At 37.9% G+C, this 27,260-nt stretch overlaps 2 protein-coding genes across 2 annotated transcripts; both read right to left on the bottom strand.

Annotated features, from left to right (window-relative positions):
• Positions 1 to 11,669: 11,669 nt before the first annotated feature.
• On the bottom strand, positions 11,670 to 12,278 carry LOC137959463 (uncharacterized). The gene has a single exon (XM_068806833.1). It carries the CDS (start codon positions 12,276 to 12,278, stop codon positions 11,670 to 11,672), a length of 609 nt encoding a protein of 202 aa, XP_068662934.1.
• An 8,929-nt stretch (positions 12,279 to 21,207) lies between these two features.
• On the bottom strand, positions 21,208 to 21,708 carry LOC137959462 (uncharacterized). Its single transcript, XM_068806832.1, has 2 exons — positions 21,664 to 21,708; positions 21,208 to 21,579 (listed from the first exon to the last, which is right to left on the bottom strand). Exons 1-2 carry the CDS (start codon positions 21,706 to 21,708, stop codon positions 21,208 to 21,210), a joined length of 417 nt encoding a protein of 138 aa, XP_068662933.1.
• Between the last annotated feature and the right edge of the window lie 5,552 nt (positions 21,709 to 27,260).

Here is a 27,260-nt window from a genome sequence, read left to right as displayed (position 1 = left end):
AATTCCAAAAATATTATGTAACTTTTAGGGATTGTAAACTCTTTTCATGTTTATATATTAGGTTTTGCAATCGTCGAAAAAAGGGGGAGACAAGGGATTTTAAACTGAGTGGTTACTTTCAATTCATAAGTCATTTCTTACCAAAAAAAAATAGCCATTACGCATGATTGGCCGATAAATCTCCTTAAAATCATCTATGATGTTATGTCAACTTTTTGTAAATAGGAAAAATAATGGCTTTTTTTACTCGGGTAAATATCCCACCGCACATTCACTTGAGAATTTAAAGAGCATTTGTTATTCTCTTTAAAAGGTTTGGATCCATAGGTCATTTGTATCTTTAACTTGTTTCATGCAAGCGTATCCATATTTAAAACATGTGTATAAATCTGTTTCTTAAAAAATTCCAAGCTATTAGGGTTGCACAAGTGAAATTTTACCAAACTTGGATAACAAAACTTTTGTGTTCATTTGTGGTGTGTGAATATATTTTCTTTACTTACATGTGTTATTGTTTTAAATATTTTTTATACATAAACTCTAAAATTTTCATTTTTTGTGATCATTATGCCTTATAAAAATTGTTTACAGATGTAGGGAATGTGAAAACCCAAGTTTTGATTTAAGAAAAAAGTATACATCTAAAATGGAAATGCACAAATGTAGAGAGAGATAATTCCAAAAAGTGTCTATAACTTTAAAGGATTGTAAACTCTTTTTACTTTTTATATATTAGGTTTTCCATTCGACGGGAAAAGGGGAAGGGGGGGGGGGTGATTTTTAATTGAGTATTGACTCCCAATCCATAAGTCATTTCTTACAAAAACAAAATAACTCGTTAAGCATGATTGGCTGATAAATCTACATACAATCATCTATGATTGTTAGGTCAGTTGTTTGTAAATGGGATAAATATTGGCGTGTTTAACTCGGGTAAATATCCCACCGTACATTCACTTGAGAATTTAAAGAGCATTTGTTATTCTCTTTAAAAGGATTGGATCCATTGGTCATTTGGATATTTAACATGTTTCAAGCAAGCATATCCATATTTAAAACATGTGTAGAAATATTCTTCTAATAAAATTCCAAGCTATTAGGGTTTAACAAGTGGAATTTCCCAAACTTGGATAAAAGAAATTTTGTGTTCATTTGTGGTGTGTGAATAAATTTTCTTTACTTACATTTTTATTTTTTTAAAATGTTGTTGTGATCTATTTGCCTTATAAAATTTATTTACGGGATGAAGGGAAAGTGAAATCTCAAGTTATGATTTAAGAAAAAATTATACATCTAAAATGGAAATGCATAAATATAAAGAGAGATAATTCCAAAAAGTGTCTGTAATTTGTAGGAATTGCAAACTCTTTTAGTTTTTATATATTAAGTTTTGTAATTGTCAGGAAAAGGGGGAGACAGGGGATTTTTAACTGAGTGTTGAATCCCAATCCATAAGTCATTTCTTACAAAAAAAATATAGCGAGCTACGCATGATTGACTGATAAATCACCTTACAGTTAGGTCAACTTTTTTTAAATGGACAAAATAATGGCATGTTTGACTCAGGTAAATATCCCCCTGCACGTTCACTTGAGAATTTAATGATCATTTGTTATTCTTTTTAAAAGATTTGGATCCATAGGTCATTTTCATCTTTAACATGTTTCAAGCACGCATATCCGTATTTAAAACATGTGTTGAAAACTCCTTCTTATAAAATTCTAAGCTAATAGGGTTGAACTAGTGGAATTTTATAAACTTGGATAACAAAACTTTTATGTTCATTTGTGGTGTGTAAATAATTTTTTTTACTTACATTTCTTATTGTTTTAAAATTTTTCTATACTTAAACACAAAATTTTCATTTTCTTGTGATCTATTTGCGTTATCAAAATTGATTACGGGATGAAGGGAAAGTCAAAACTCAAGTTTTGATTTAAGAAAAATGTATAGATCTAAAATTGAAAAGCAAAATGTAGAGAGAGATCATTCCAAAAAGAGTCTATAAATTTTAGGGATTGTAAACTCTTTTTAGTTTTTATTTATTAGGTTTTGAAATTTTCGGGAACAAGGGGAGGTGGGGGATTTTTAACTGAATGTTGACTCCCAATCCATAAGTCATTTCTTACAAAAAAAAATATAGTCCTTTAAGCATGATTGACCGATAAATCACCTTACAATCATCTATGATTGTTAGGTCAGTTTTTTATAAATGGGCAAAATAATTACTTGTATGACTCGGGTCAATATCCACCGCACATTCACTTGTGAATTTAATGTGCATTTGTTATTCTCTTTAAATGGTTTGGATCCATAGGTCATTTGCATCTTTAACATGTTTCAAGCATGCATATCCATATTTAAAACATGTGTATAAATCTCCTTCTTATAAAATTCCAAGCTATTAGGGTTAAACTAGTGGAATTTCCCAAACTTGGATAACAAAACTTTTGTGTTTGTTTGTGGAGTGTGAATAAATTTTCTTTACTTATATTTGTTATTGTTTTAAATTTTTTCAATACATAAACTATAAATTTTTTTTTTTGTGATCTATTTGACTTATCAAAATTGTTTATGGGATGAAGGAAAAGTGAAAACACAAGTTTTGATTTAAGAAAAAAGTATACTTCTAAAATGGAAATGCAAAAATATAGAGTTAGATAATTGCAAAAAGTGTTTGTAACTTTTAGGGATTGTAAACTCCTTTTAGTTTTTGAATATTAGGTTTTGCTATCATATGGAAAAGGGGGAATTGGGGGATTTTAAACTGAGTGTTGTCTTCCAATCCTTGAGTCATTTCTTACAAAAATAAATATAGCCCGTTACGCATGATTGACAGATAAAGCACCTCACAATCAGCTATGATAGTTAGATCAACTTTTTGTAATTGGGCAAAATACTGGCTTGCTTGACTTAGGTAAATATCCCACCGCACCTTAACTTGAGAATTTAAAGAGAATTTGAGATTCTCTTTAAATGGTTTGGATCCATCGGTCATTTTCATCTTTAATATATTTCTAGTGTCTACATCCATATTTAAAATATGTGTAGAAATCTCCTTCTTATAAAATTCCAAGCTATTAGGGATGAACTAGTGGAATTTCCCAAACTTGGAAAAAAAAATTTGTGTTCATTTGTGGTGTGTGAATAAATTTTCTTTACTTAAACTTTTTATTTTTAAAATTTTTTTCTATAATTAAACTCTAAAATTTTCATTTTTTTGTGATCTAGTTGCCTTATCTAAATTGTTTATAGGATGAAGGGAAAGTGAAAACTCAAGTTTTGATTTAAGAAAAAAATATACATCTATAATGGAAATGCACAAATGTAGAGAGAGATAATTCCAAAAAGTATCTATAACTTTTAGGGATTGTAAACTCTTTTTCGTTTTTATATATTAGGTTTTGAAATCGTGGGATTTTTAAGTGAGTGATGACTCCCAATCCATAAGTCATTTCTTAAAAAAAAATATAGCCTGTTACGCATGATTGACCGATAAATCACCTTACAATCATCTAAGATTGCTTGGTCAGCTTTTTGTAAATGGGCAAAATAATGTCTTGTTTGACTTGGGTAAGTATCCTGCCGCACGTTCACTTGAAAATTTAATTAGCATTTGTTATTCTCTTCAAAAGGTTTGGATCCATAGGTCATTTGCATCTTTAACATGTTTCAAACATGCAAATCCATATTTAAAACATGTGTAGAAATCTCCTTCTTATCAAAAGTAAAGCTATTTGGGTTGAACTTGTACAATTTCCCAAACTTGGATAACAAAACTTTTGTGTTCATATGCGGTGTGTTGATAAATTTTCTTTACTTACATTTGTTATTGGTTTAATTTTTTTCCATACATAAACTCTAAAATTTTCATTTTGTTGTGATCTATTTTCCTTATCAAAATTGTTTATGGGATGAAGGTTAAGTGAAAACTCAAGTATTGATTTAAGAAAAAAGTATACATCTAAAATGGAAATGCACAAATGTAGAGAGAGATAATTCCAAAAAGTCTCTGTAACTTTTAGGGATTGTGAACTCTTTTTAGTTTTTATATATTAGGTTTTGCAATCGTCGGGAAAAGGGGGAGGCAGGGGATTTTAACTGAGTGTTCACTCCCAATCCATAAGTCATTTCTTACAAAAAAAATATAGCTCGTTACGCATGATTGACAGATAAATCACCTTACGATTGATTGGTAGGTCAGCTTTTTGTAAATAGGCAAAATAATGGCTTGTTTGACTCGGGTAAATATCCTACCCTACGTTCACTTGAGAATTTAATGAGCATTTGTTATTTTCTTTAAAAGGTTTGAGTCCATAGGTCATTTGCATCTTTAACATGTCCTAAGAATGCATATCCCTATTTAAAAAATGTCTAAAAATCTCGTTCTTATAAAATTCCAAGATATTTGGGTTGAACTAGTGGAATTTCCAAAACTTGGATAACAAAACTTTTGTGTTCATTTGTGGTGTGTGAATAAATTTTCTTAACTTACTTTTGTTATTATATTAATTTTTTTCCATACATAAACTTTAAAATTTTGATTGTGTTGTGATCTTTTTGTCATGTCAAAATTGTTTACATCATGAAAGAAAAGTGAAAACTCAAGTTTTGATTTAGAAAAAAGTATACATCTAAAATGGAAATGCACAAATGTAGTTAGATATAATTCCAAAAAGTGTTTTTAACTTTTAGGGATTGTCAACTCTTTTTAGTTTTTATATACATGGTTTTGCAATCTTCCGGAAAAGGGGGAGACGGGGGATTTTTAACTGAGTGTTGACTACCAATCCATAAGTCATTTCTTACAAAAACATTTATAGCCCATTACGCATGATTGACCAATAAATCATATTACAATCATCTATGATTGTTATGTTAGCTTTTTGTAAATGTGAAAAATAATGGCTTATTTGTCTCGGGTAAATATCCCTGATTGACCGATAAATCATATTACAATCATCTAGGATTGTTAGGTTAGCTTTTTGTAAATGTGCAAAGTAATGGCTTATTTGTCTCGGCTAAATATCCCACAGGACGTTCACTTGAGAATTTAATAAGCTTTTGTTATTCTCTTTAAAAGGTTTGGATCCATAGCTCATTTTCATCTTTCACTTGTCTCAACCATGCATATCCATATATGAAACATGGGTAGAAATCTCCTTTTTATAAAATTCCAAGCTATTATGGTTGAACAAGTGGAATTTCACAAACTTGGATAACAAAAATTTTGTGTTCATTTGTAGCGTGTGAATAAATTTGCTTTACCTATATTTTTTATTGTTTTAAAATTATTTATCACATAAACTCTAAAAGTTTTAATTTGTTGTGATGTATTTGCCTTGTCAGAATTGTTCACGGGATGAAAGGAAAGTTAAAACTCATGTTTTTATTTAAGAAAAAAATATACATCTAAAATGGAAATGCACAAATTTAGAGAGAGATAATTCCAAAAAGTGTCTATAACTTATTGGGATTGCAAACTCATTTAAGTTTTTATATATGAGGTTTTGCAATAATCAAGACAAGGGAGAGGCGGGGGATTTTTAACTGAGTGTTGACTCCATCTATATAAGTCATTTCATACAAAAAAAATATAGCCTGTTATGCAAGATTGACTGATAAATCACCTTACAATCATCTATGATTGTTAGGTCAGCTTTTTGTAAATGGGCAAAATAATGGTTTGTTTGACTCGGGCAAATATCCCATTGCACGTTCACTTGAGGATTTAATGAGCATTTGTTATTCTCTTTAAAAGGTTTCAATCCATAGGTCATTTGTATCTTTAACATGTTTCAAGCATGCTTATCCATATTTTAAAACATGTGTAGAAATCTCCTTCTTATAAAATTCCAGGCTATTAGGGTTGAACTAGGGGAATTTCCAAAACTTAGATAACAAAATTTTTGTGTTCATTTGTGGTGTGTGAATAAATTTTCTTCACTTACATTTTTTATTGTTTTAAATTTTTTCCATACTTAAACTCTATAATTTTAATTTTGTTAAGATCTATTTGCCTTATCAAAATTGTTTACGGGATGAAGGAAAACTGAAAACTCAAGTTTTGATTTAAGAAAACAGCATACATCTAAAATTGAAATCTCAAATTTAGAGAGAGATAATTCATAAAAGGGTCTGTAACTTTTAGGGATTGTACAATCTTTGTAGTTTTTATATATTTGGTTTTGCAATCATCGAGAAAAGGGGGAGGCAGGGGATTTTTAACTGAGTGTTGTCTCCCAATCCATAGTCATTTCTTACAAAAATAATATAACCCATTACGCATGATTGACGGATAAATCACTTACAATCAGCTATGATTGTTAGGTCAGCTCTTTGTAAATGGGCAAAATAATGGCTTGTTTGACTCGGGTAAATATCCCACCGCACGTTAACTTGAGAATTTAAAGAGCATTTTAGATTCTCTTTAAAAGGTTTGGATCCATAGGTCATTTGCATCTTTAATATGTTTCTAGCATGCACATCCATATTTAAAATATGTGTAGAAATCTCCTTCTTATAAAATTCCAAGCTATTAGGGTTGAACTAGTGGAATTTCCCAAACCTGGATAACGAAAATTTTGTGTTCATTTGTGGTGTATGAATAAATTTTTTTTCTTACATTTGTTATTTTTAAAAAAAATTTCCATATATAAACTCTAAAATTTTCATTTTGTTGTGATCTATTTGCCTTATCAAAATTGTTTACGGGATAAGGGAAAGTGAAAATTCAAGTTTTGATTTAAGAAAAAAAAGTACCTCTATAATGGAAATGTACAAATGTAGAGAGAGATAATTCCAAAAAGTATTTATAACTTTTAGGGATTGTAAACTCATTTTAGTTTTTATATATTAGGTTTTACAATTGTCAGGAAAAGGGGGAGGCGGGAGATTTTTAATTGAGTGTGACTCCCAATCTATAAGTCATTTCTTAAAAACCAAATATAGCATGTTACGCATGATTGACCGATAAATCACCTTACACCTTACAATCATCTATGATTGCTTGTTCAGCTTTTTGTAAAAAGGCAAAATAATTGCTTGTTTGACTCGGGTAAGTATCCCGCTGCACGTTCACTTGAGAATTTAATGAGAATTTGTTATTCTCTTCAAAAGGTTTGGATCCATAGGTCATTTGCGTATTTAATATGTTTCAAACATGCATATCCACATTTAAAACATGTGTAGAAATCTCCTTTTTATAACATGCCAAGATATAAGGGTTGAAGTAGGGGAATTTCCCAAGCTTGGATAAAAAAACTTTTGAGTTCATTTGTGGTGTGTGAATAAATTTTCTTTACTTAATTTTGTTATTGTTTTAAATTTCTTCTATATATAAACTCAAAATTTTCATTTTGTTGTGATCTTTTTGCCTCATGAAAATTGTTTATGGGATGTAGGGAAAGAGAAAACTCAAGTTTAGATTTAAGAAAAAAGTATACATCTAAAATGGAAATGTACAAATGTAGAGATAGATAATTCCAAAAAGTGTCTGTAATTTTTAGAGATTGTAAAATCTTTTTAGTTTTTATATATTAGGTTTTTAAATTGTTGAGGAATGGGGGAGGCGGGGATTTTTAACTGAGTGTTGAATCCCAATCCATAAGTCATTTCTTACAAAAAATATATTTACCGTTAAGCATTATTGACCGATAAATCACCTTACAATCATATATGATTGTTAGGTCAGCTTTCTGTCAAAGGAAAAAATAATGGCTTGTTTGACTCGTGTAAATATCCCACCACAGGTTCACTTGAGAATTTAATGAGCATATGTTATTCTCTTTAAATGGTTCTGATCCATAGGTCATTTGCATCTTTAACATCTTTCAAGCATGCATATCCATATTTAAAACATGTGTAGAAATCTCCTTCTTATAAAATTCCAAGCTATTAGGGTTGAACTAGTGGAATTTCCCAAACATGGATAATAACACTTTTGTGTTCATTTTTGGTGTGTGAATAAACTTTCTTTACTTACATTTGTTATTTTTAAAATTTTTTTCCATTCATAAACTCTAACAATTTTATTTTGTTGTGATCTATTTGTCTTATCAAAATTGTTTACGGAATTAATGGAAAGTGAAAACTCAAGATTTGATTTATGAAAAAAGTATACATCTAAAATGGAAATGCACAAATGTAGAGAGAGATAATTCAAAAAAGTGTCAGTAACTTTTTGGGATTGTAAACTCTTTTTAGTTTCCATATATTTTTTTTTGCAATCTTCGAGAAAAGGGGGAGGCGGGGGAATTTTTATTGAGTGTTCACTCCCGATCCATAAGTCATTTATTACAAAAAAAATATAGCCCGTTACGCAAGATTGACCGATAAATCACCTTACAATCATTTATGATTGTTAGATCAGCTTTTTGAAAATGGACAAAATAATGGCTTGTTTGACTCAGGTAAATATCCCACCGCACGTTCAGTTGAAAATTTAATGAGCATTTATTATTCTCTTTAAAAGGTTTGGATCCAAAGCTCATTTGCATCTTGAACAGGTTCAAGCATGCATATCCATATTTAAAACATGTGTAGAAATCTCCTTCTTATAAAATTCCAAGCTATTAGGGTTGAACTAGTGGAATTTCCCAAACTTTGATGACAAAGCTTTTGTGGTCAGTTACCGTGTGTGAATATATTTTTTTTACTTACATTTGTTATTGTTTTAAATTTTTTCCATACATAAACTCTAAAATTTTCATTTTATTGTGATCTATTTGCCTTATCAAAATTGTATACGGGATGAAAGAAAGTGAAAACTCAAGTTTTGATTTAAGATAAAAGTATGCAACTAAAAGTGAAAGGCAAAAATGTAGAGAGAGATAATTCCAAAAAGTGTCGGTTAAGGGATTGTAAACTCTTCTTAGTTTTTATATATTAGGTTTTTTAATCGTCAGGAAAAGGGGGAGGCGGGGGATTTTTAACAGAGTGTTGACTCCCAATTTATAAGTCATTTCTTACAAAAACAAATATAGCCCGTTACACATGATTGACCGATAAATCACCTTACAACCAACTATGATTGTTAGGTCAACTTTTTGTAAATGGGCAAAATAATCGCTTGTTTGACTCGGGTAAATATCCCACCGCTTGTTCACTTGAGAATTTAATGAGCATTTGTTATTCTCTTTAAAAGGATTGGATCTATAGATCATTTGAATCTTTAACATGTTTCAAGTATGCATATCCTTGTTTAAAACATGTGTAGAAATCTTCTTCTTATAAAATTCCATACTGTTAGGGTTAAACTAGTGGAATTTTCCAAACTTGGATAACAAAACTTTTGAGTTCATTTGTGGTGTGTGAATAAATTTTCTTTACTTACATTTGTTATTGTTTTAAATTTTTTCCATACATAAAATCTAAAATTTTCATTTTTTTGTGATATATTTGCATTATCAAAATTGTTTACAGGAAGAAGGGAAAGTAAAAATTCAAGTTTTGATTTAACAAAAAGTAATACCTCTAAAATGGAAATGCACAAATGTAGAGGGAGATAATTCCAAATAGTATTTCTAACTTTTATGGTCTGTGAACTCTTTTACTTTTTATATATTAGGTTTTGCAATCGTCGGGAAAAAAGGGGAGACAGGGGATTTTAAACTGAGTGGTTACTCTGAATCCATAAGTCATTTCTTTCCAAAACAAAATAGTCGTTACGCATGATTGGCTGATAAATCTCCTTACAATAATCTATGATGTTAGGTCAACTTTTTGTAAATGGGTAAAATAATGGCTTTTTTTACTCGGGTAATTATTCCACCGCACGTTCACTTGAGAATTTAATGAGCATTTGTTATTCTCTTTAAAAGGTTTGGATCCATAGATCATTTGCATCTTTAACATGTTTCAAGCATGCATATCTATATTTAAAACATGTGTTATAAATTTCCAAGCTATTGGAGTTGAACTAGTGGAATTTCCAAAACTTGGATAACAAAACTTTTGTGTTCATTTGTGGTGTGTGAATAAATTTTCTTTATTTACATTTGTTATTGTTTTAAATTTTTTCCATACATAAACTCTAAAATTTTCATTTTGTTGTGATCTATTTGCCTTATAAAAATTGTTTACAGGACGAAGGGAATGTGAAAACTCAAGTTTTGATCTAAGAAAAAAGTATACATCTAAAATTGAAATGCACAAAGATAATTACAAAAGTGTCTGTAACTTTTAGGGATTTTAAACTTTTTTTTTTAAATATTCGGTTTTGCAATCAGTGGGAAAAGGAGGTGGCGGGGGATTTTTACCTGAATGTTGACTCACAATCCATAAGTCATTTCTTACAAAAAAGATAGCCCGTTAAGCATGATTGGCCGATAAATCTACTTACAATCATCTATGATTGTTAGGTCAGTTGTTTGTAAATGGGATAAATATAGGCGTGTTTGACTCGGGTAAATATCCCACCGCACGTTCACTTGAGAATTTAATGAGCATTTGTTATTCTCTTTAAAAGGTTTGAATCCATAGGTCCTTAGCATATTTAACATGTCTCAAGCAAGCATATCCATATTTAAAACATGTGTAGAAATCTCCTTCTAATAAAATTCCAAGCTACTAAGGTTGAACTAGATGAATTTCCCAAACTTGGATAACAAAACTTTTGTGTTCATTTGTGGTGTGTGAATAAATTTTATTTACTTAAATTTGTTATTGTTTTAAATTTTTTCCATACATAAACTCTAAAAGTTTCAATTTGTTGTGATCTATTTTCCTTATAAAAATTGTTTACGGGATGAGGGGAAAGTGAAAATTCAAGTTTTTATTTAAGAAAAAAATATACATCTAAAATGGAAATGCACAAATGTAGAGAGAGATAATTCTAAAAAGTGTTTGTAACCTTGTTACGGTCCCGGGTCATGGATCGAGTAACACGGCATGGGATTTGAGACTCCAGCACTTAAGATTGAAGCACTGCCCTCATCAAGGTTTATAGGTGAACTTTTCTCTTGAGCAGTGCTCGGCCAAGAGGAAAGTTCCCTCTTTGATAATTCTAACGAGTTGCTGTACAGGGTAGGAGACCCCAACAACTATGCTTAACTCACTAGAGAAAGATCTTCACTTTTCTTGATCACGGAAAAGAGGGTTTGCGGTCCTCTTGAGATCTCCTCGTGATAGGAGTGCGAAGCTTCTATCTTAATTAACTTTGATCACAAGTATGTAAGAATACTTGCTACTGTGATCACCTCCCAAGATGCACCAGGACTGCTCGTGAGATGAGCATAAAAATCCTCACTTTTTCTACTCGGTAAGGAGGGTTTGATGCCTCTCTAGCTACTGTTGACGAGAACTCTCTGTTTGGGGTTTGGAAAAGGGATAGAAAGTCTCCCTCCATTGCCCGGTATGGATCAATGGAGGATGGATGAAGAGTGATGATCAATGGAGGATGAATATGCAGGTTTTTGAGGAAACCTATACCTCGAGATCCTCAAGGGAGATCTCCAACCCTAGAACTCGTCAAGGTGAGTCCCAAGCCTGTTTAACCTAATTCTCAATGCTTGCCTTTTCTCTATTTCTTTACCCCTTAAATAGGGTTGACGTCATAAGTGTTTTAGGGCTAAAAGAATAACAAAATTGACCCTACGACCATACTCCTTACAAAATTCGAAATAAATCCTACATAAAGCAATATAATTATAACTAATGAACTCTGAAAGTTATTGCCTCCTTCGTTGTGTGACTCGGTGTGCTATTGAGTCCACAACATCTGCCTCCCCCAGGAGAAAGAGCTTGTCCTCAAGTTCAAAAGCTTGGTAGACCTGTTTGAAGGTGTCAACGTGCTCCCATGTCGCTGCCTCTGGTTCAGTATCCATCCACTGAACAAGAATCTCCCATTGGTCATTGATTAACCATGCACATAATACTGCTGTTGGTGTAAGAATAACGTCTCCATTGTCAACCGGTGGGAGGAATAGAGTAGATGTAGGCGGAGACCCTGTATGTGGTTTCAAGATGGAGACATGAAACACATCATGAAGCTTGGCCGTGGCTGGCAGTTGGAGTTGATAGGCGGCTATCCCCAGGAGGCGGAGGACGGGAAAATGCCCAAAAATTTTGGGTGATAGCTTATGTCGTGGTGGTCCCGCAAGGAACTGCTGGCTGTATGGTTGGAGCCGTAACCACACATAATCCCCTACCTTGTAGGAAACCTCACGGTGGCCTTTGTCATAGACATCTTTCATGTGAACTTGAGCTGTCCGTAGGCGTTCTGTAGTATGCTGTAATAGCAGATCGCAGTCCGTGAGTGTGTTATGGTCCCGAGTCATGGATCCGGTAACACGGCGTGGCAATTGTGAATCCAGCACTGGTACTGAGTTGATGGACTCGGTAAGGAGGGTTAAAGATCCCTTCTTTGGGTAATCTTCCACCAGTGATCAGTCTCCCTTTTTATGAACTCATTCTAGTGCTAAAGTTATAGCCAGAATGGAATTAATTCAGGTGGAGAGATAAGGGAGGAATACATGTTCTTGCTCACGTAAATCAGGGTTTCAACCCTGATTTGATACATCTCGTTCTAGGACTTGAAGGCCCAGCTTAGGGGGACAGCCTTGGCTCATGTTGACGGCTTCCCTTGCTCTATTTCCATGATGTTTTTCTAGAAAGAAGAGTGGTTCTAATCCTTCACGTGAAAGAACCAGAATTCTCCTTTCTTTGCTGCTCGTCAAGCGGGAATTGAACCAAGCTTGTTGTTGACGTTGATGATGAGGTAAGAACCTCTCTTTGAGCTAGGAAAAGGGGCAGGAAGCTCCTCTTCTTAGTATAGATGATGAGGGATGAATTTGGGTGAAGATGGATGGCAAAGGAGGGTGAAGGATAGGTTGGATTTTTGGAGTAAACCCTAAACTCGAGATCAAGAGGTTATCTCAACCTGTTTAGACTAGGTTATTCTAAAATCTCAAAGCTTACCTATTTCATTCATACATTTCCCTTAAATAGATCACGTCAAGGATTTTTAGGGTTAGGGTTACAATACTTCCCCATAATGCCCTTACATATAAAGTACTTAGAAACAACTCCTACTTAAAACAATATAAGAAATAAATCCTACTCAAAGAAATATAAGAAATAAATCCTATTGAGTGAGTTGTTGTTGTCTCCTTCATTGTGTGACTCGGTGTGCTTTTGAGTCCACAATAGAGTGCCTGATCAATAGCGTCCACTCGGGTGGGAGTATACGAGAGAAGGTGAGGGGGATCCTGGCCATATAGAACCCTAAAAGGAGTGGATTGCAATGCGGAGTGGAACAATGTGTTGTAACAGTAGCCGGCCCATGGTAGCCATTGAACCCATTTTCTTGGACGATCGCCCACCAAGCACCGTAGATACATCTCAATAGTACGATTAACCACCTCGGTTTGACCATCTGTCTGAGGATGATATGCGGAGGATAATTTCAATTTAGTACCACTCAAACAAAAGAGTTCCCACCAAAAGGTGCTCGTGAAGACCGCATCTCGATCACTCACAATCGATTATGGAATGCCATGTAAGAGGACAATCTGCAACAGGAAAGTCTGTGAGACCCGTGTAGCTGTATAAGGATGAGCTAGTGGAATAAAATGTCCGTACTTGGAGAACCTATCTACTACAACAAAAAGTACTGATTTGTCAGAGGACTGTGGAAGACCTTCTACAAAACCCATCAAAATATCAGCCCAAACCTGGGTAGGAAGGGTGAGAGGCTGTAGAAGACCGGCTGGACTCAAGTGCTCGGCTTGGTCGCGTTGGCAGACCTGACAGGCTGCTACATAAGTCGTAATGGAGGTCTTCAAGGCTTGCCAATACAAGTCAGCCAGAATTCTGTGCAACGTCTTTTGGATACCCTCATGTGTGCTGTCATGGTAGGTAGAGAGAATAGCTGGAACCAACTCGGAAGTAGGGGGTAGAAAATGCCGTTGTTTGTAATAAATAAGTGAATCCTGGATGGACCACTTCGATTCAATTGTGCCTGCTGAAATTTTCTAATGTGGCTCTTGGAGATCAGGAAGAGTGGCATGCACTTCTCTCACCAAGTCAAGGATGTGAAATCTCGGCTAACTGAGAGAATAGACCAACTTCTGATTTTCAAAACGCCACGACAAGGCATCTGCGACTTGTTCAATCTCCTCACACGGTATACCACCAAAAAGTCAAAACTCAACAACTTACTGATCCAGTGCAGATGTGGCGATGTCGTCAGATGTTATTCCAGTAGGAATTTAAGGCTATAGTGATCAGTGCGGATAAGAAATGCCCGACCCCATAAATAAGGCTGCCAGTGTTGGACCGCCTTGGCCAACCCAATCAATTCCAGTTCATATGCTACCAGTTTGTGATGACGGACTGCCAATTGTCTGATAAAATACACAATAGGATGTGCCTGCTAATGTAAGGCAGACCCAATGCCCCCACCAGAAATGTCACACTCAACCACAAATAATTCATCAAAATTAGGAATTTTTAATACAGGGGTGGAGGTGAGAGTAGATTTGAGGGCCTCAAATGCTTGTGTGGCCTCCTTAGTCTTGAGAAAAGAATTCTTCTTGAGGAGACTTGTTAAGGGTGGTGCCTTGCGGTAGTATCCCGCAAGACACAAAAATCCCATAAATCTGAGCAAGACTATGGCTGTGGCCAATCATGAATAATTTGAATCTTCTCGGGATCAACCATGACCCCCTCATGGGAGATAATGTGACCAAGATAAGTCACATGCGAAGTCGCCAATGAACATTTGGATTGTTTTAAATAGAGCTGATGTGCTCATAATAATTCAAAACAATCCTTAAATGCTCTAAATGCTCCACTCCGGACTTGATATATATGAGAATATCATAAAAAAACATAAGAAAAAATTTCCAAAGATACTGGCTAAATACCTCATTCATTAGAGCATGAAAAGTGGAGGGTGCATTCGATAACCCAAACGTCATGACGACGAACTCAAAATGGCCATGATGTGTGGGGAACGTTGTCTTCTCAATATCGGAGGGGTGCATCCAGACCTGATGATATCCAGACCGTAGTTCCAGTTTAGTAAATAGACACCCATGCAATTCATCCAGGAGCTCATCCACTACCGGAATCGAAAACTTATCCTTCACTGTTTGAGCGTTCAACACCCGGTAATCAATACAAAAAATCCATGTCCCATCATGTTTTTTACAATTAAGACAGGTGAAGAGTACGGGGATTGACTGGGATGAATAAGGTCCTGTTGTAACATCTCCTGGCATTGTCTCTTGATCTCATCCTTCAGAAGGTGTGGGTATCGATACAGATGCACTACCACCAACTCAAAACCTGGTTTTAAACAGATCATGTGGTCACTTTACCTCAAGGGAGGCAATCCCGAAGGCTCATGGAAGAGGTCAAAGAACTCCTCTACTAGACCATCAATAGTGATGTCAGATGGTTCCTGTGTGAGGACGGTGTGGATGCGGTGGGCCTTGTCCACCTGACAGCCCTACAAGAGCACTTGACTACTGGCCAAAACAAAGCTCAAAGTTAAAGCCAAAAAGTCCCACAGAATGGGCCCCAATGTTTGCAACCATTTAATGCCTAACACCATATCAAAGCCAGCCAAGGGAATGACAAAACATTTAGCATTAAATAAAGTAGAGGCAATGGAAAAAGTTACCGCTTTAATGATCCCATTTCTAGGAACTTTCTCCCCATTGGCCACTGACACGGTGGCTGTTGGATGAGGGAGGATCTGTAACTGAAGGTGCAACACGGCTATTAAATTCAAAAAAATTGTGTGTACTGCTCGAATTCACTAGTCCCACCAATTCCTGGTCTAGGACTTGAGCTCTGACTTGCATCGTTTTGGCAGATTTCTGCCTAGTAATAGTGTGCAAGGATATCTCTGGTGGTTCCTCCTTAATAATCTCATCCATCTCCTCTGGATCATCTGATTCCTCCACTTCGACCCAAAATAACCTTTTACATTGGTGCCCCCACCCGATACTGTTCATCACAGTTGTAGCATAGATTCTTGGACCTCCATTCGGCCATCTCCGCACTTGTTAATTATTTTATAAATTGAGGTGGGGAATTACTAAGGCGTGTATCAACTATAGGAGCCGTATTTGGATTGTGTCTGGAGGAAGATAATGCAGGGGTTTTCCCCGTAGATGAATTATGATGACACGCTTGCCAAGTGGTGGATGTGTTCCTTTCATCTGGCCCACCCGGATTACATTGCTGCAATCGTTGTTGTTGTTCCATTGCCTGGGCTAAATTCATTGATCGTGCCAAATCCTGATGAAAAAGGAGTTCAACTTCTAACCTCAGAGATTCAGTGAGACTCACTGTGAATAATGAGACCTGCTGGTCAACCCATACCACCCCACCAGCAGGAGCCAACTTTTCATGAAATTGTTTTTGATACAGTTCAACCGAGTCAGTTTGTCTCAATAGGACTAAATCACCCACGGGCTTGCCATGGGTGGGAGGGCGAAATCTGATTGTGCATAAATTTTTAAATGCACCCCAATCCAGCCCTGGTCAATCTTTTTCCACTCAGTGAACCCATAACTGGGCTTCATCTAGCATATGGAAAGAGGCTAGTTGCGCCTTATCCCATTCAACAGTCCCTTGATTCAAAAAAAATTCTCGCATCTATGCAACCAAATTAAGGGATCCACTGAACCATTATAAGTAGGAAAGTTTAACTTTGTGTACCTAGGTATTGTACCTCCATTCTGTGATCCTTGGACATCAGTGCGCACATGCCATTGTTCCACTCTTCTATTCTACGGTTGAGTCACATCCCTCGTCTCTGGGCTCTATTGTCTTTCTGCCCTCATCTCAACTAACATTCTAAGGACTTGCCTCTTCTCGTCTTTGAATTGCTTCATCTCTACATCCAAACCACAAACTTTTCCCAGCAATCGTTGTGCTGCCTCCATGCTTTCATCTATCTTTTGCATCCTGGTTTGAAGTTCTTCATTGCTAAATGTATCCCCCATGTTACCCAACTTTGATACAATATTGTTACGGTCCCGGGCCATGGATCGAGTAACACGGCATGGGATTTGAGACTCCAGCACTTAAGAATGAAGCACTGCCCTCGTCAAGGGTTATAGGTGAACTTTTCTCATGATTACCATGAGCTGACATCCTTATCACATCAGTTGGAAGATCAAGAAGCACTCACAAAAGTATCTTTATCTAAGGGTCATGACCAAGAAGAGTTTTAGTTTAAGTTATATTTCTCTTTTATCAATATTCAGTTACCTAATTATGTTAAGACTTACTTAAGTGTTAGAGTTTGGGTGTATTTGCGAGAAGGGTAGTTTTATTTTAATTAGACTCTACTACCTTCCTCTATTATAAAAGGAGGTTCATGTACTCTGATTACAACAGGTTATTGATGTCAATGAAGTGTTTCACTTTTCCATAAATTCAACAATCTGGAAGAGTGGCATGTGGTGCTCTCACCAAGTCAAGGATGAGGAATCTCGACTGACTGAGAGAATAGACAAACTGCTGATTTTCAAAACGCCACGACAAGGCATCTGTAGACTTGTTCAATCTCCCCGCACGGTATTCCATAGAAAAGTCAAAACCCAACAACTTACTGATCCAATGTTGTTGTGGCGACGTCGTCAGACGTTATTCCAGAAGAAATTTAAGGCTATAGTGATCAGTGCAGATGAGAAATGCCTGACCCCATAAATAAGGCCGCCAGTGTTGGACCGCCTTGGCCAACCCAATCAATTCCCGTTCATATGCTGCCAATTTGTGATGATGAACTACCAGTTGTTTGCTAAAATACGCAATAGGATGTGCCTGCTCTTGTAAGACGGCCCCAATGCCCCCACCAGAAGTGTCGCACTCAACCACAAATAATTCATCAAAATTAGGAAGTTGTAATACAGGGGTGGAGGTGAGAGCAGACTTGAGGGCCTCAAACGATTGTGTGGCCTCCTCAGTCCAAAGAAAAGAATTCTTCTTGAGGAGACTGGTCAAGGGTGCTTCCTTGTGGTAGTATCCCGCAAGACCCAAAAAAACCTGTAAAACTGAGCAAGACTGTGGCTGTGGCCAATCATGAATAACATGAATCTTCTCGGGATCCACCGTGACTCCCTCATGGGAGATAATGTGACCAAGATAAGCCATATGCGAAGCCACAAAAGAACATTTGGATTGTTTTAAATAGAGCAGATGTGCTCGTAACAATTAAAAAACCAACCCTTAAATTCTCTAAATGCTCCTATATATGAGAATATCATCAACAAACACAAGAACAAATTTCCGAAGATAGGGGCTAAATACCCCATTCATCAGAGCTTGGAAAGTGGAGGGTGCATTCGATAACCCGAACAGCATGATGACGAACTCAAAGTGGCCATGATGTGTGGAGAACATTGTCTTCTCAATATCAGAGGGGTGCATCCGGACCTGATGATATCCAGATCGTAGGTCTAGTTTAGTAAATAGCCACGACCTATGCTATTCATCCAGGCGCTCATCCACTACCGGAATCATAAACTTATCCTTCACTGTTTGAACGTTCAACTTCCGGTAATCAATACAAAACATCCATGTCCCATTATGTTTCTTCACAATTAAGACTGGTGAAGAGAATAGGGATTGAGTCGGACGAATAAGGTCTTGTTGTAACATCTCCTGGCATTGTCTCTTGATCTCATCCTTCTGCATGTGTGGGTATCGATACGGACGCACTACCACAACCTCAAAACCTGGTTTTAAACAAATGTTGTGGTCACAGTACCTCAAGGGAGGAAATCCCGAAGCCTCACGGAAGAGGTCAGAGAACTCCTCTACCAGACCATCAATAGTGTTGTCAGGCGGTTCCTGTGTGAAGATGGTGTGAATGCGGTGGGCCCTATCCACCTGACAGCCCTACAAGAGCACTAGACTACCGACCAAAACAAAGCTCATAGTGACACATAATGGGTCTCAATGTTTGCAACCATTCAATGCCTAACACCATATCAAAGCCAGCCAAGGGAATGACAAAAAAATCAGCATTAAATAAAGTAGAGCCAATGGAAAAAGTTACAGCCTTACTGATCCCATATCTAGGGACGTTCTCCCCATTGGCCACTGACACAGTGGCTGTCAGATGAGGGAGGATCTGTAACTGAAGGTGTTGCGCGGCTGTTAAACTGAAAAACATTGTGTGTACTGCCCGAATCCACAAGTCCCACCAATTCCTGGTTGAGGACTTGAGCTCTTACTTGCGTCGTTTTGTCAGATTTCTGCCTAGCAATAGCGTGCAAGGATATCTCCGCTGGTTCCTCCTCAATAATCCCATCCATCTCCTCTGGATCATCTGATTCCTCCACCTCGAGCCAAAATAACCTTTTACATTGGTGTCCCACCCGGTACTGTTCATCACAGTTGTAGCATAGATTCTTGGACCTCCGTTCGGTCATCTTCACACTTGTTAATTTTTTTATAAATTGCGGTGGAGAATTACTTGGGTGTGTATCAGCTACAGGAGCCATATTCGGATTGTGTCTAGAAAAAGATAATGCAGGGGTTGTCCCTGGAGATAAATTATGGTGGCACCCTTGCCAAGTGGAGGATGCGTTCCTTTCACCTGGCCAACCCGGCTTACGTTGCTGCAACTGTTGTCATTGTTCCTTTGCCTGGGCCAAATTCATTGCCCGAGCCAAATCCTGAGGAAAAAGGAGTTCAACCTCTAACCTCAGAGATTCAGTGAGACCTGTTGTGAATAATGAGACCTGTTGGTCAACCCATACCACCCCACCAGCATGAGCCAACTTTTCATGAAATTTTTTTTGATACAGTTCAACCGAGCCAATTGGTCTCAATATGAAGAAATCACCCAAGGGGTTGCAGTCGGCGGGAGGAAGAAATCTGATTGTGCATAAATTTTAAAATACACCCCAATCCAGCCCTTTATCTCTCTTTTTCCACTCGGAGAACCCATACCTGGGCTTCATCTAACATATGGAAAGAGGCTAGTTGCACCTTATCCCATTCAATAGTCCTTTGATTCAAAAAACTTTTCTCACAATTATGCAACCAAATTAAGGGATCCACTGAACCATTATAAGTAGGAAAGTCTACCTTTGTGTACCTTGGTATTGTGCCTCCATTCTTTGGTCCTTGGACAGCAATGCGCACAGGCCATTGCTCCACTCTCCTGTTATACGGTTGAGTCACCTCCCTCGTTTCTGGGCTCTGCTGCCTTTCTGCCCTCTTCTCAGCTAACATGCTAAGGAATTGCCTCATCTCGTCTTTGAATTTCTTCATCTCTACATCCAAACCACAAACCTTTCCTAGCAATGGTTGTGCTGTCTCCATGCTTTCCTCTATCTTTTGCATCCTGGTTTGAAGTTCTTCATTGCTGAATGTATCTCCATGTTACTCTGCTATGATACAATGTTGTTATGGTCCCAGGTCATGGATCGAGTAACACGGCGTGGGATTTGAGACTTCAGCACTTCATATTGAAGTACTGCCCTCGTCAAGTATTATAGGTGAACTTTTCTCTTGAGCAGTGCTCGGCCATGAGGAAAGTTCCCTCTTTGATAATGCTAACGAGTTGCTGTGAAGGGTAGGAGACCCCAATAGCTATGCTGAACTCGCTAGAGAAAGATTTTATCTTTTCTTGATCACGAAAAAGAGGGTTTGTGGCCCTCTTGATTGCTGCTCGTGATTGGAGTGCCAATTTTCTATCTTAATTAACTTTGAGCACAAGTATGTAAGAATACTACCTTCTTCTTGTTGTTGTGATCAACTCCCCAGTTGCACCAGGACTGCTCGTGAGATGAGGATGAAAATCCTCACTTTTTCTACTTTGTAAGGGAGGTTTGATTCCTCTCAAGCAGTTGTTGATGAGAAGGAGGAAGAACCCTCTCTTTGGGTTTGGAAAAGGGACTGAAAGTCTCCCCCAATTGCTCGGTATGGATCAATGGAGGATGAATATGCAGGTTTTTGAGGAAACCTATACCTCGAGATCCTCAAGGGAGATCTCTAAACCTAGAACTCGTCAAGGTGAGTCCCAAACCTATTTAACCTAATTCTCAATGCTTGTCTTTTCTCTATTTCATTACCCCTTAAATAGGGTTGACGTCATAAGTGTCTTAGGACTAAAACAATAACAATATTGCCCCTACAACCATACTCCTTACAAAATTCGAAATAAATCCTACTTCAAGCAATATAATTATAACTAATGAACTCAGTGAGTTATTGCCTCCTTCGTTGTCTGACTCAGTGTGCCATTGAGTCCACAACATCTGCCTCCCCCTGGAGAAAGAGATTGTCCTCAAGCTCAAAAGTTGGGTAGACCTGTTTGAAGATGTCCACGTGCTCCCATGTCGCCGCCTTTGGTTCAGTATCCATCCACTGAATGAGAATCCCCCATTGGTCATTGATTAACCGTGCGCGTAACACTGCGGCTGGAGTAAGAAAAACATCTCCATTGTCAACCAGTGGGAGGAATAGAGTAGATGTAGGCGAAGACCCTGTATGTGGTTTCAAGAGGGAGACATGAAACACATCATGAAGCTTCGCCATGGCTGGTAGTTGGAGTTGATAGGCGACTGGCCCCACGAGCCGAAGGACTGGAAAAGGCCCAAAAAACTAGGGTAAGAGCTTATGGATTGGTGGTCCCGCAAGGAACTACTGGCGGTATGGTTGGAGGCGTAACCACACATAATCCCCTACCTCGTTGGAGACCTCACGGTGGCCTTTGTCATAGACATCTTTCATGTGAACTTGAGCTCTCCGTAGGCATTCTATAATATGCTATAATAGCATATCGCGGTCCCTGAGTGCCTGATCAATAGTGTCCACACGGTTGGACACAAGAGTATACGAGAGAAGGCGAAGGGGATCCCGGCCATATAGAACCCTGAAAGGAGTGGATTGCAATGCGAAGTGGAATGAAGTGTTGTAACAGTACTCGGCCCATGGTAGCCGTTGTACCCATTGTCTCAAATGATCGCCCACCTAGCACCATAGATACATCTTGATGGTCCGGTTAACCACGTCAGTCTAACTATCTTTCTGCGGATGATATGCGGAGGAGAATTTCAATTTAGTACCACTCAAACGAAAGAGTTCCAGCCAAAAGGTGCTCGTGAAGACCGCATCTCGATCACTCACAATCGATTATGGAATGCCATGTAAGCGGACAATCAGCTCCAGGAAAGTCTTTGCAAACCGTGTAGATGTATAAGGATGAGCCAGTGGAATAAAGTGTCCATATTTGGAGAACCGATCTACCACCACAAAGAGTACTGATTTGCCTAAGGACAGTGGAAGACCTTCAACAAAATCCATCGAAATATTGGCCCAAACCTGGGTAGGAAGGGCGAGAAGCTGTAGAAGACCAGCTGGACTCAAGTGCTCGACTTTTTTGCATTGGTAGACCTAACAGGCTGCTACATAAGTTGCAATGGAGGTCTTCATGGCTAGTCAATAAAAGTCAGCCAGAATTCTGTGCAACGTCTTTTGGATACCTTCATGTGAGTTGTCATGGAAGGCAGAGACAATAGCCGGAATCAACTCGGAAGTAGGGGTAGAAAAAGCCGTTGTTTGTAATAAATAAGTGAATCTTGAATGGACCACTTCGATTCCATTGTCCCTGCTGAAATTTTCCAGTGTAGCTCCTGGAAATTAGGAAGAGTGGCATGTGCTTCTCTCACCAAGTCAAGGATGAGGAATCTCGGCTGACTGAGCTAATAGACCAACTTCTTATTTTCAAAACATCGCGACAAGGCATCTGCCGACTAGTTCAATCTCCCCGCATGATATCCCATCGAAAAGTTAAAACCCAACAACTTACTGATCTAGTGCTGTTGTGGCGACATCGGCAAACGTTGTTCCAGTAGGAATTTAAGGCTATAGTGATCAGTGCGGATGAGAAATGCCCAACCCCATAAATAATGCCACCAGTGTTGCACGGTCTTGGCCAACCCAATCAATTCCCGTTCATATGCTTCCAGTTTGTGATGACGGACTGCCAGTTGTCTGCTAAAATATGCAATAGGATGTGCTAGCTGCTCTAAGACAGCCCCAATGCCCCCGCTAGAAGCATCACACTCAATCACAAATAATTCATCAAAATTAGGAAGTTGTAATACAGGGGTGGAGACGAGAGCTGATTTGAGGCCTGAAACGATTGTGTGGCCTCCTCAGTCCAGAGAAGAGAATTCTTCTTGAGGAGACAGGTCAAGGGTGTTGCCTTGCGGTAGTATCCCGCAAGACCCAAAAACCCCAAAAGCTGAGCAAGACTGTGGCTATGGCCAATCATGAATAACCTGAATCTTCTCGGGATCAACCGTGACCACCTCCTGGGAGATAATGTGACCAAGATAAGCCACATGTGAAGCTGCAAAAGAACATTTAGATTGTTTTAAATAGAGCTAATGTGGTCATAACAATTCAAACACAATCCTTAAATGCTCTAAATGCTCCTCTCCGGACTTGCTATATATGAGAATATCATAAAAAAACACAAGCTCAAATTTCCAAAGATAGGGGCTAAATACCTCATTTATCAGAGCTTGAAAAGTGGGGGGTGCATTCGATAACCCAAACGGCATGACAACGAACTCAAAGTGGCCATGATGTGTGGGGAACGTTGTCTTCTCAATATCGGAGGGGTGCATCCGGACCTGATGATATCTAGAACGTAGGTCCAGTTTAGTAAATAGCCATGACCCATGCAATTCACCCAAGAACTCATCCACTACCGGAATCGGATACTTATACTTCATTGTTTGAGCGTTCAACTCCTGATAATCAATACAAAACTTCCATGTCCCATCATGTTTCTTCACAAGTAAGATGGGTGAAGAGAACGGGGATCGACTGGGACGAATAAGGCCCTATTGTAACATCTCCTGGCATTGTCACTCGATCTCATCCTTCTGAAGGTGTGTGGGTATCGATACGGATGCACTACTACCACCTCAGAACCTGGTTTTAAACAGATCTTGTGGTCACAGTACTTCAAGGGAGGCAATCCCGAAGGCTGATGGAAGAGGTCTGAGAAGTCCTCTACCAGACCATCAATAGTGATGTCAGGTGGTTCCTGTGTGAGGATGGTGTGGATACGGTGGGCCCTATCCTACTGGCAGCCCTGCAACAACACTTGACTACCGACCAAAACAAAGCTCATAGTTAAAGCCGAAAAGTTCCACAGTGTAGAATTTAGAATCTCATGAAAGGAACTTTAGATCAACAAGAAAGAAGAAGAAGAAGAAGAGAGGAGAAGAGAAGAAGAAGAACGTGGAAGAAGAGAGTTTGGATTAAGGGAGAAGAGGGTTGCGTCAAAAAGAAAAATGAGGGCTGGACGAATTTGTGGAAAGAGAGGAGAGTGCTTCAATGCCCTACCTCTTAGCCAATGCCTTTATTTATAGTTTTACAATACCCTTAGGGCTACAACTTGATAAAACAAAAGACATAAAAGGAACACATATTTACACTTCTATGCCATCTTTATGGAAAGTACCATATTTTACACATATGCCACTCCTTTGACGTGTGGGCTTCTTGTCTTGAGCTCGTGGGCTTGAGCCCATCTTCCAACACTCCCCCTCAAGCTGGAGGAGAAAAGACATCATAAATACCCAGCTTGCCACATATAAACGATAGGATTTTAGATGTAACGGGTTTAGTGAGAATATCAGCTACTTGCTCTTGAGATGACACATGTTTGAGAGAGATTATTCCTGCTTGAAACTTCTCCCGTATAAAATGACAATCCACCTCAATATGTTTAGTTCTTTCATGAAAAACTGGATTTGAAGTGATATGAATAGCTGCTTGATTATCACAATGCAGATTCATGGACCCCTTTTTATCAAAACCTAGTTCGGTAAGATGGGTCCTAATCCATAAAAGGTCACTAACGGTATGGGCCATAGCTCTGTATTTTGCTTCGGCGCTAGATCTTGCAACCACATTTTTCTGCTTACTTTTCCATGTAACCAAGTTTCCCCCAACCAGAGTACAATATTTTGATGTAGATTTTCTATCATCAGGAGATCCAGCCCAATCTGCATCTGAGAAGCCTTCTATATTGAAGTGCCCGTGTTTTTTATACAGCAATCCTCTTCCTGGGGCTCCTTTTAGATAACGTCATATTCTCTCTAAAGCCTGCCAGTGGGTAATTTGTGGTTTATGCATGAATTGACTCACCACACTTATAGCATATGATATGTCTGGCCTAGTTACCGTGAGATAAATCAGTTTTCCCATGAGTCTTTGATATTTGCCAATATCAATATCTTCTTCATTTGTGGCACATAATTTTACATTTGTATCCATAGGTGTGTCAACTGGTCTACAACCCTTCATTCCTGTTTCTTCAAAGAGATCCAAGATATATTTCCTTTGAGACAATATTATCCCATGTTTGGATTGAAGAACTTCTATACCCAAAAAATATTTAAGCATACCAAGGTCTTTAGTCTTGAATTCCTGACATATCATCTGTTTCACCTCTTGTATGCTCCAAGCATCATCACCGGTTAAGATAATATCATCCACATATACGACCAATAATATTTTCCCTTTGACTGTATCTTTATAATATACGGAATGATCAATTGAGCACCGATGAAAACCAAACCGTAGGAGTGTTTGACTAAATTTATCAAACCAAGCCCGAGGGGACTGCTTAAGCCCATATAAAGACTTTTTTAACATGCATACTGACTCCCCCTCAACCACATAACCAGGTGGTTGAACCATATAAATTTTCTCACTGATATCACCATTTAAAAAAGCATTTTTAACATCCAACTGATAGACGGGCCATGAGGAGTTACCTGCAATAGATAAGATGATGCGTACCGAATTCAATTTTGCAACAGGAGAGAAGGTCTCCTGATAATCTATCCCATAGCACTGCGTATAGCCTTTAGCAACCAGTCGAGCTTTAAGACCAGCAACTGATCCATCCAGATTATGTTTCACCAAAAAAACCCATCGACAACCAACCGGTCTTTTACCTTTCGGGAGTGATGTTAAGTACCAGGTTTGGTTTTCATATAAATCGTGCATTTCTTCATCCATAGCCGCCTTCCATCCTGGATGTCTCAGGGCCTCCTGATACGACTGTGGAATGGAAGTAGAAGAAAGGGACACAAGAAACGGAAAACACTCGGAAGACAAGCGATGGTGAGACATAAAATTTGAGATACGATGCGAAGTAGTACATGAGCGACGTTCTTTTCTTAAAGCAATAGGCCGAGTATCAAATTCAGGCCCATACATAGGAGGAGAAGGACTTACCTCAGGTGGATCTGACAACTCCACAGGTGAAGGTACGACCGGTGTATCAGGGGATGGATCCACTTCAAGATTGAACTGCACAAGCGGACAAGGAGTAGTAGAAGGACAAGTCCATCCTGGAGGAGCACCATGGGAGGAGTAGAAGGGAGTGTCCTCAAATATAGTCACATCCCTAGAGATAAACATCCTCTGAAAGGTAGGATTATAACAGACATAACCTTTTTGGGTGCGAGAGTATCCCAAAAAAATGCACTTCATAGACCGAGGATCAAGTTTATTTTTATGTGGAGATGTAACATGAACAAAACACGTACATCCAAACACTTTCAAAGGAAGAGAAAAAAGATCTTCACCATTAAATAACACAGAGTAAGGAGTTTTATGATGAATGACTGATGATGGTAACCTATTAATGAGAAAGCATGTTGTAAGTATAGCATGAGGCCAATAGAAATAGGGTACCTTCATGGAGTAGAGGAGGCCCCGATCAACTTCAAGAAGATGACGATTCTTCCTTTCAGCAACACCATTTTTTTGAGTATAGGCACATGATGTTTGATGAATAAGCCCATTACTCTCACAAAATGATTTGAAGTCATGAGACATGTATTCCTTAGCATTATCAGATCTAAGGGTTTGAATTTTCTTCCCAAATTGTGTCAAGACCATAGCATGAAAATTTTTAAACAAAGGAAGAATTTCGGAATGCTCTTTAAATAGAAATAACCAAGTCACTCGAGTAAAATCATCAATAAAAATGACAAAATATTTAACTTGGGAAATATTTGAGACACATAAAGGGCCCCATACATCAGAATGTATTAGCTCAAACGGAGCAGTACTTGTAGTTGTAAGACGAGGAGAATATGTACTCCTGACATGTTTACTTAATTGATAACCTCACAATTGATATTAGAAAGTCCTTTTAAAGATGGAACCAAAGAACGAAGTGAAGGGGTAGATGGATGACCAAGTCGGTTGTGCCAAAGTTGGGCCTCAGATGTAGTGGACGATAA

This window comes from Aristolochia californica, unplaced genomic scaffold (genome assembly GCF_029961685.1).
Source record: "Aristolochia californica isolate CCGP_79_NKW_82.1479 unplaced genomic scaffold, dmAriCali1.0.hap1 SCAF_3, whole genome shotgun sequence".
NCBI classification, from domain to species: Eukaryota; Viridiplantae; Streptophyta; class Magnoliopsida; order Piperales; family Aristolochiaceae; genus Aristolochia; species Aristolochia californica.
The sequence above is the reverse complement of the archived record's forward strand: the minus strand, read 5'-3'. Positions and strand labels throughout refer to the sequence as shown.

Excerpts from the sequence above, each read along its gene's own strand:
- LOC137959462 (XM_068806832.1), bottom strand. The coding sequence starts at position 21,708 with ATGAAAGATGTCTATGACAAAGGCCACCGTGAGGTCTCCAACGAG. Across the intron at positions 21,580-21,663 it reads ACCGTGAGGTCTCCAACGAG|TTTTTTGGGCCTTTTCCAGT; the intron begins GTAGGGGATTAT and ends CTCTTACCCTAG.
- LOC137959463 (XM_068806833.1), bottom strand. The coding sequence starts at position 12,278 with ATGACTCGGGACCATAACACACTCACGGACTGCGATCTGCTATTACAG.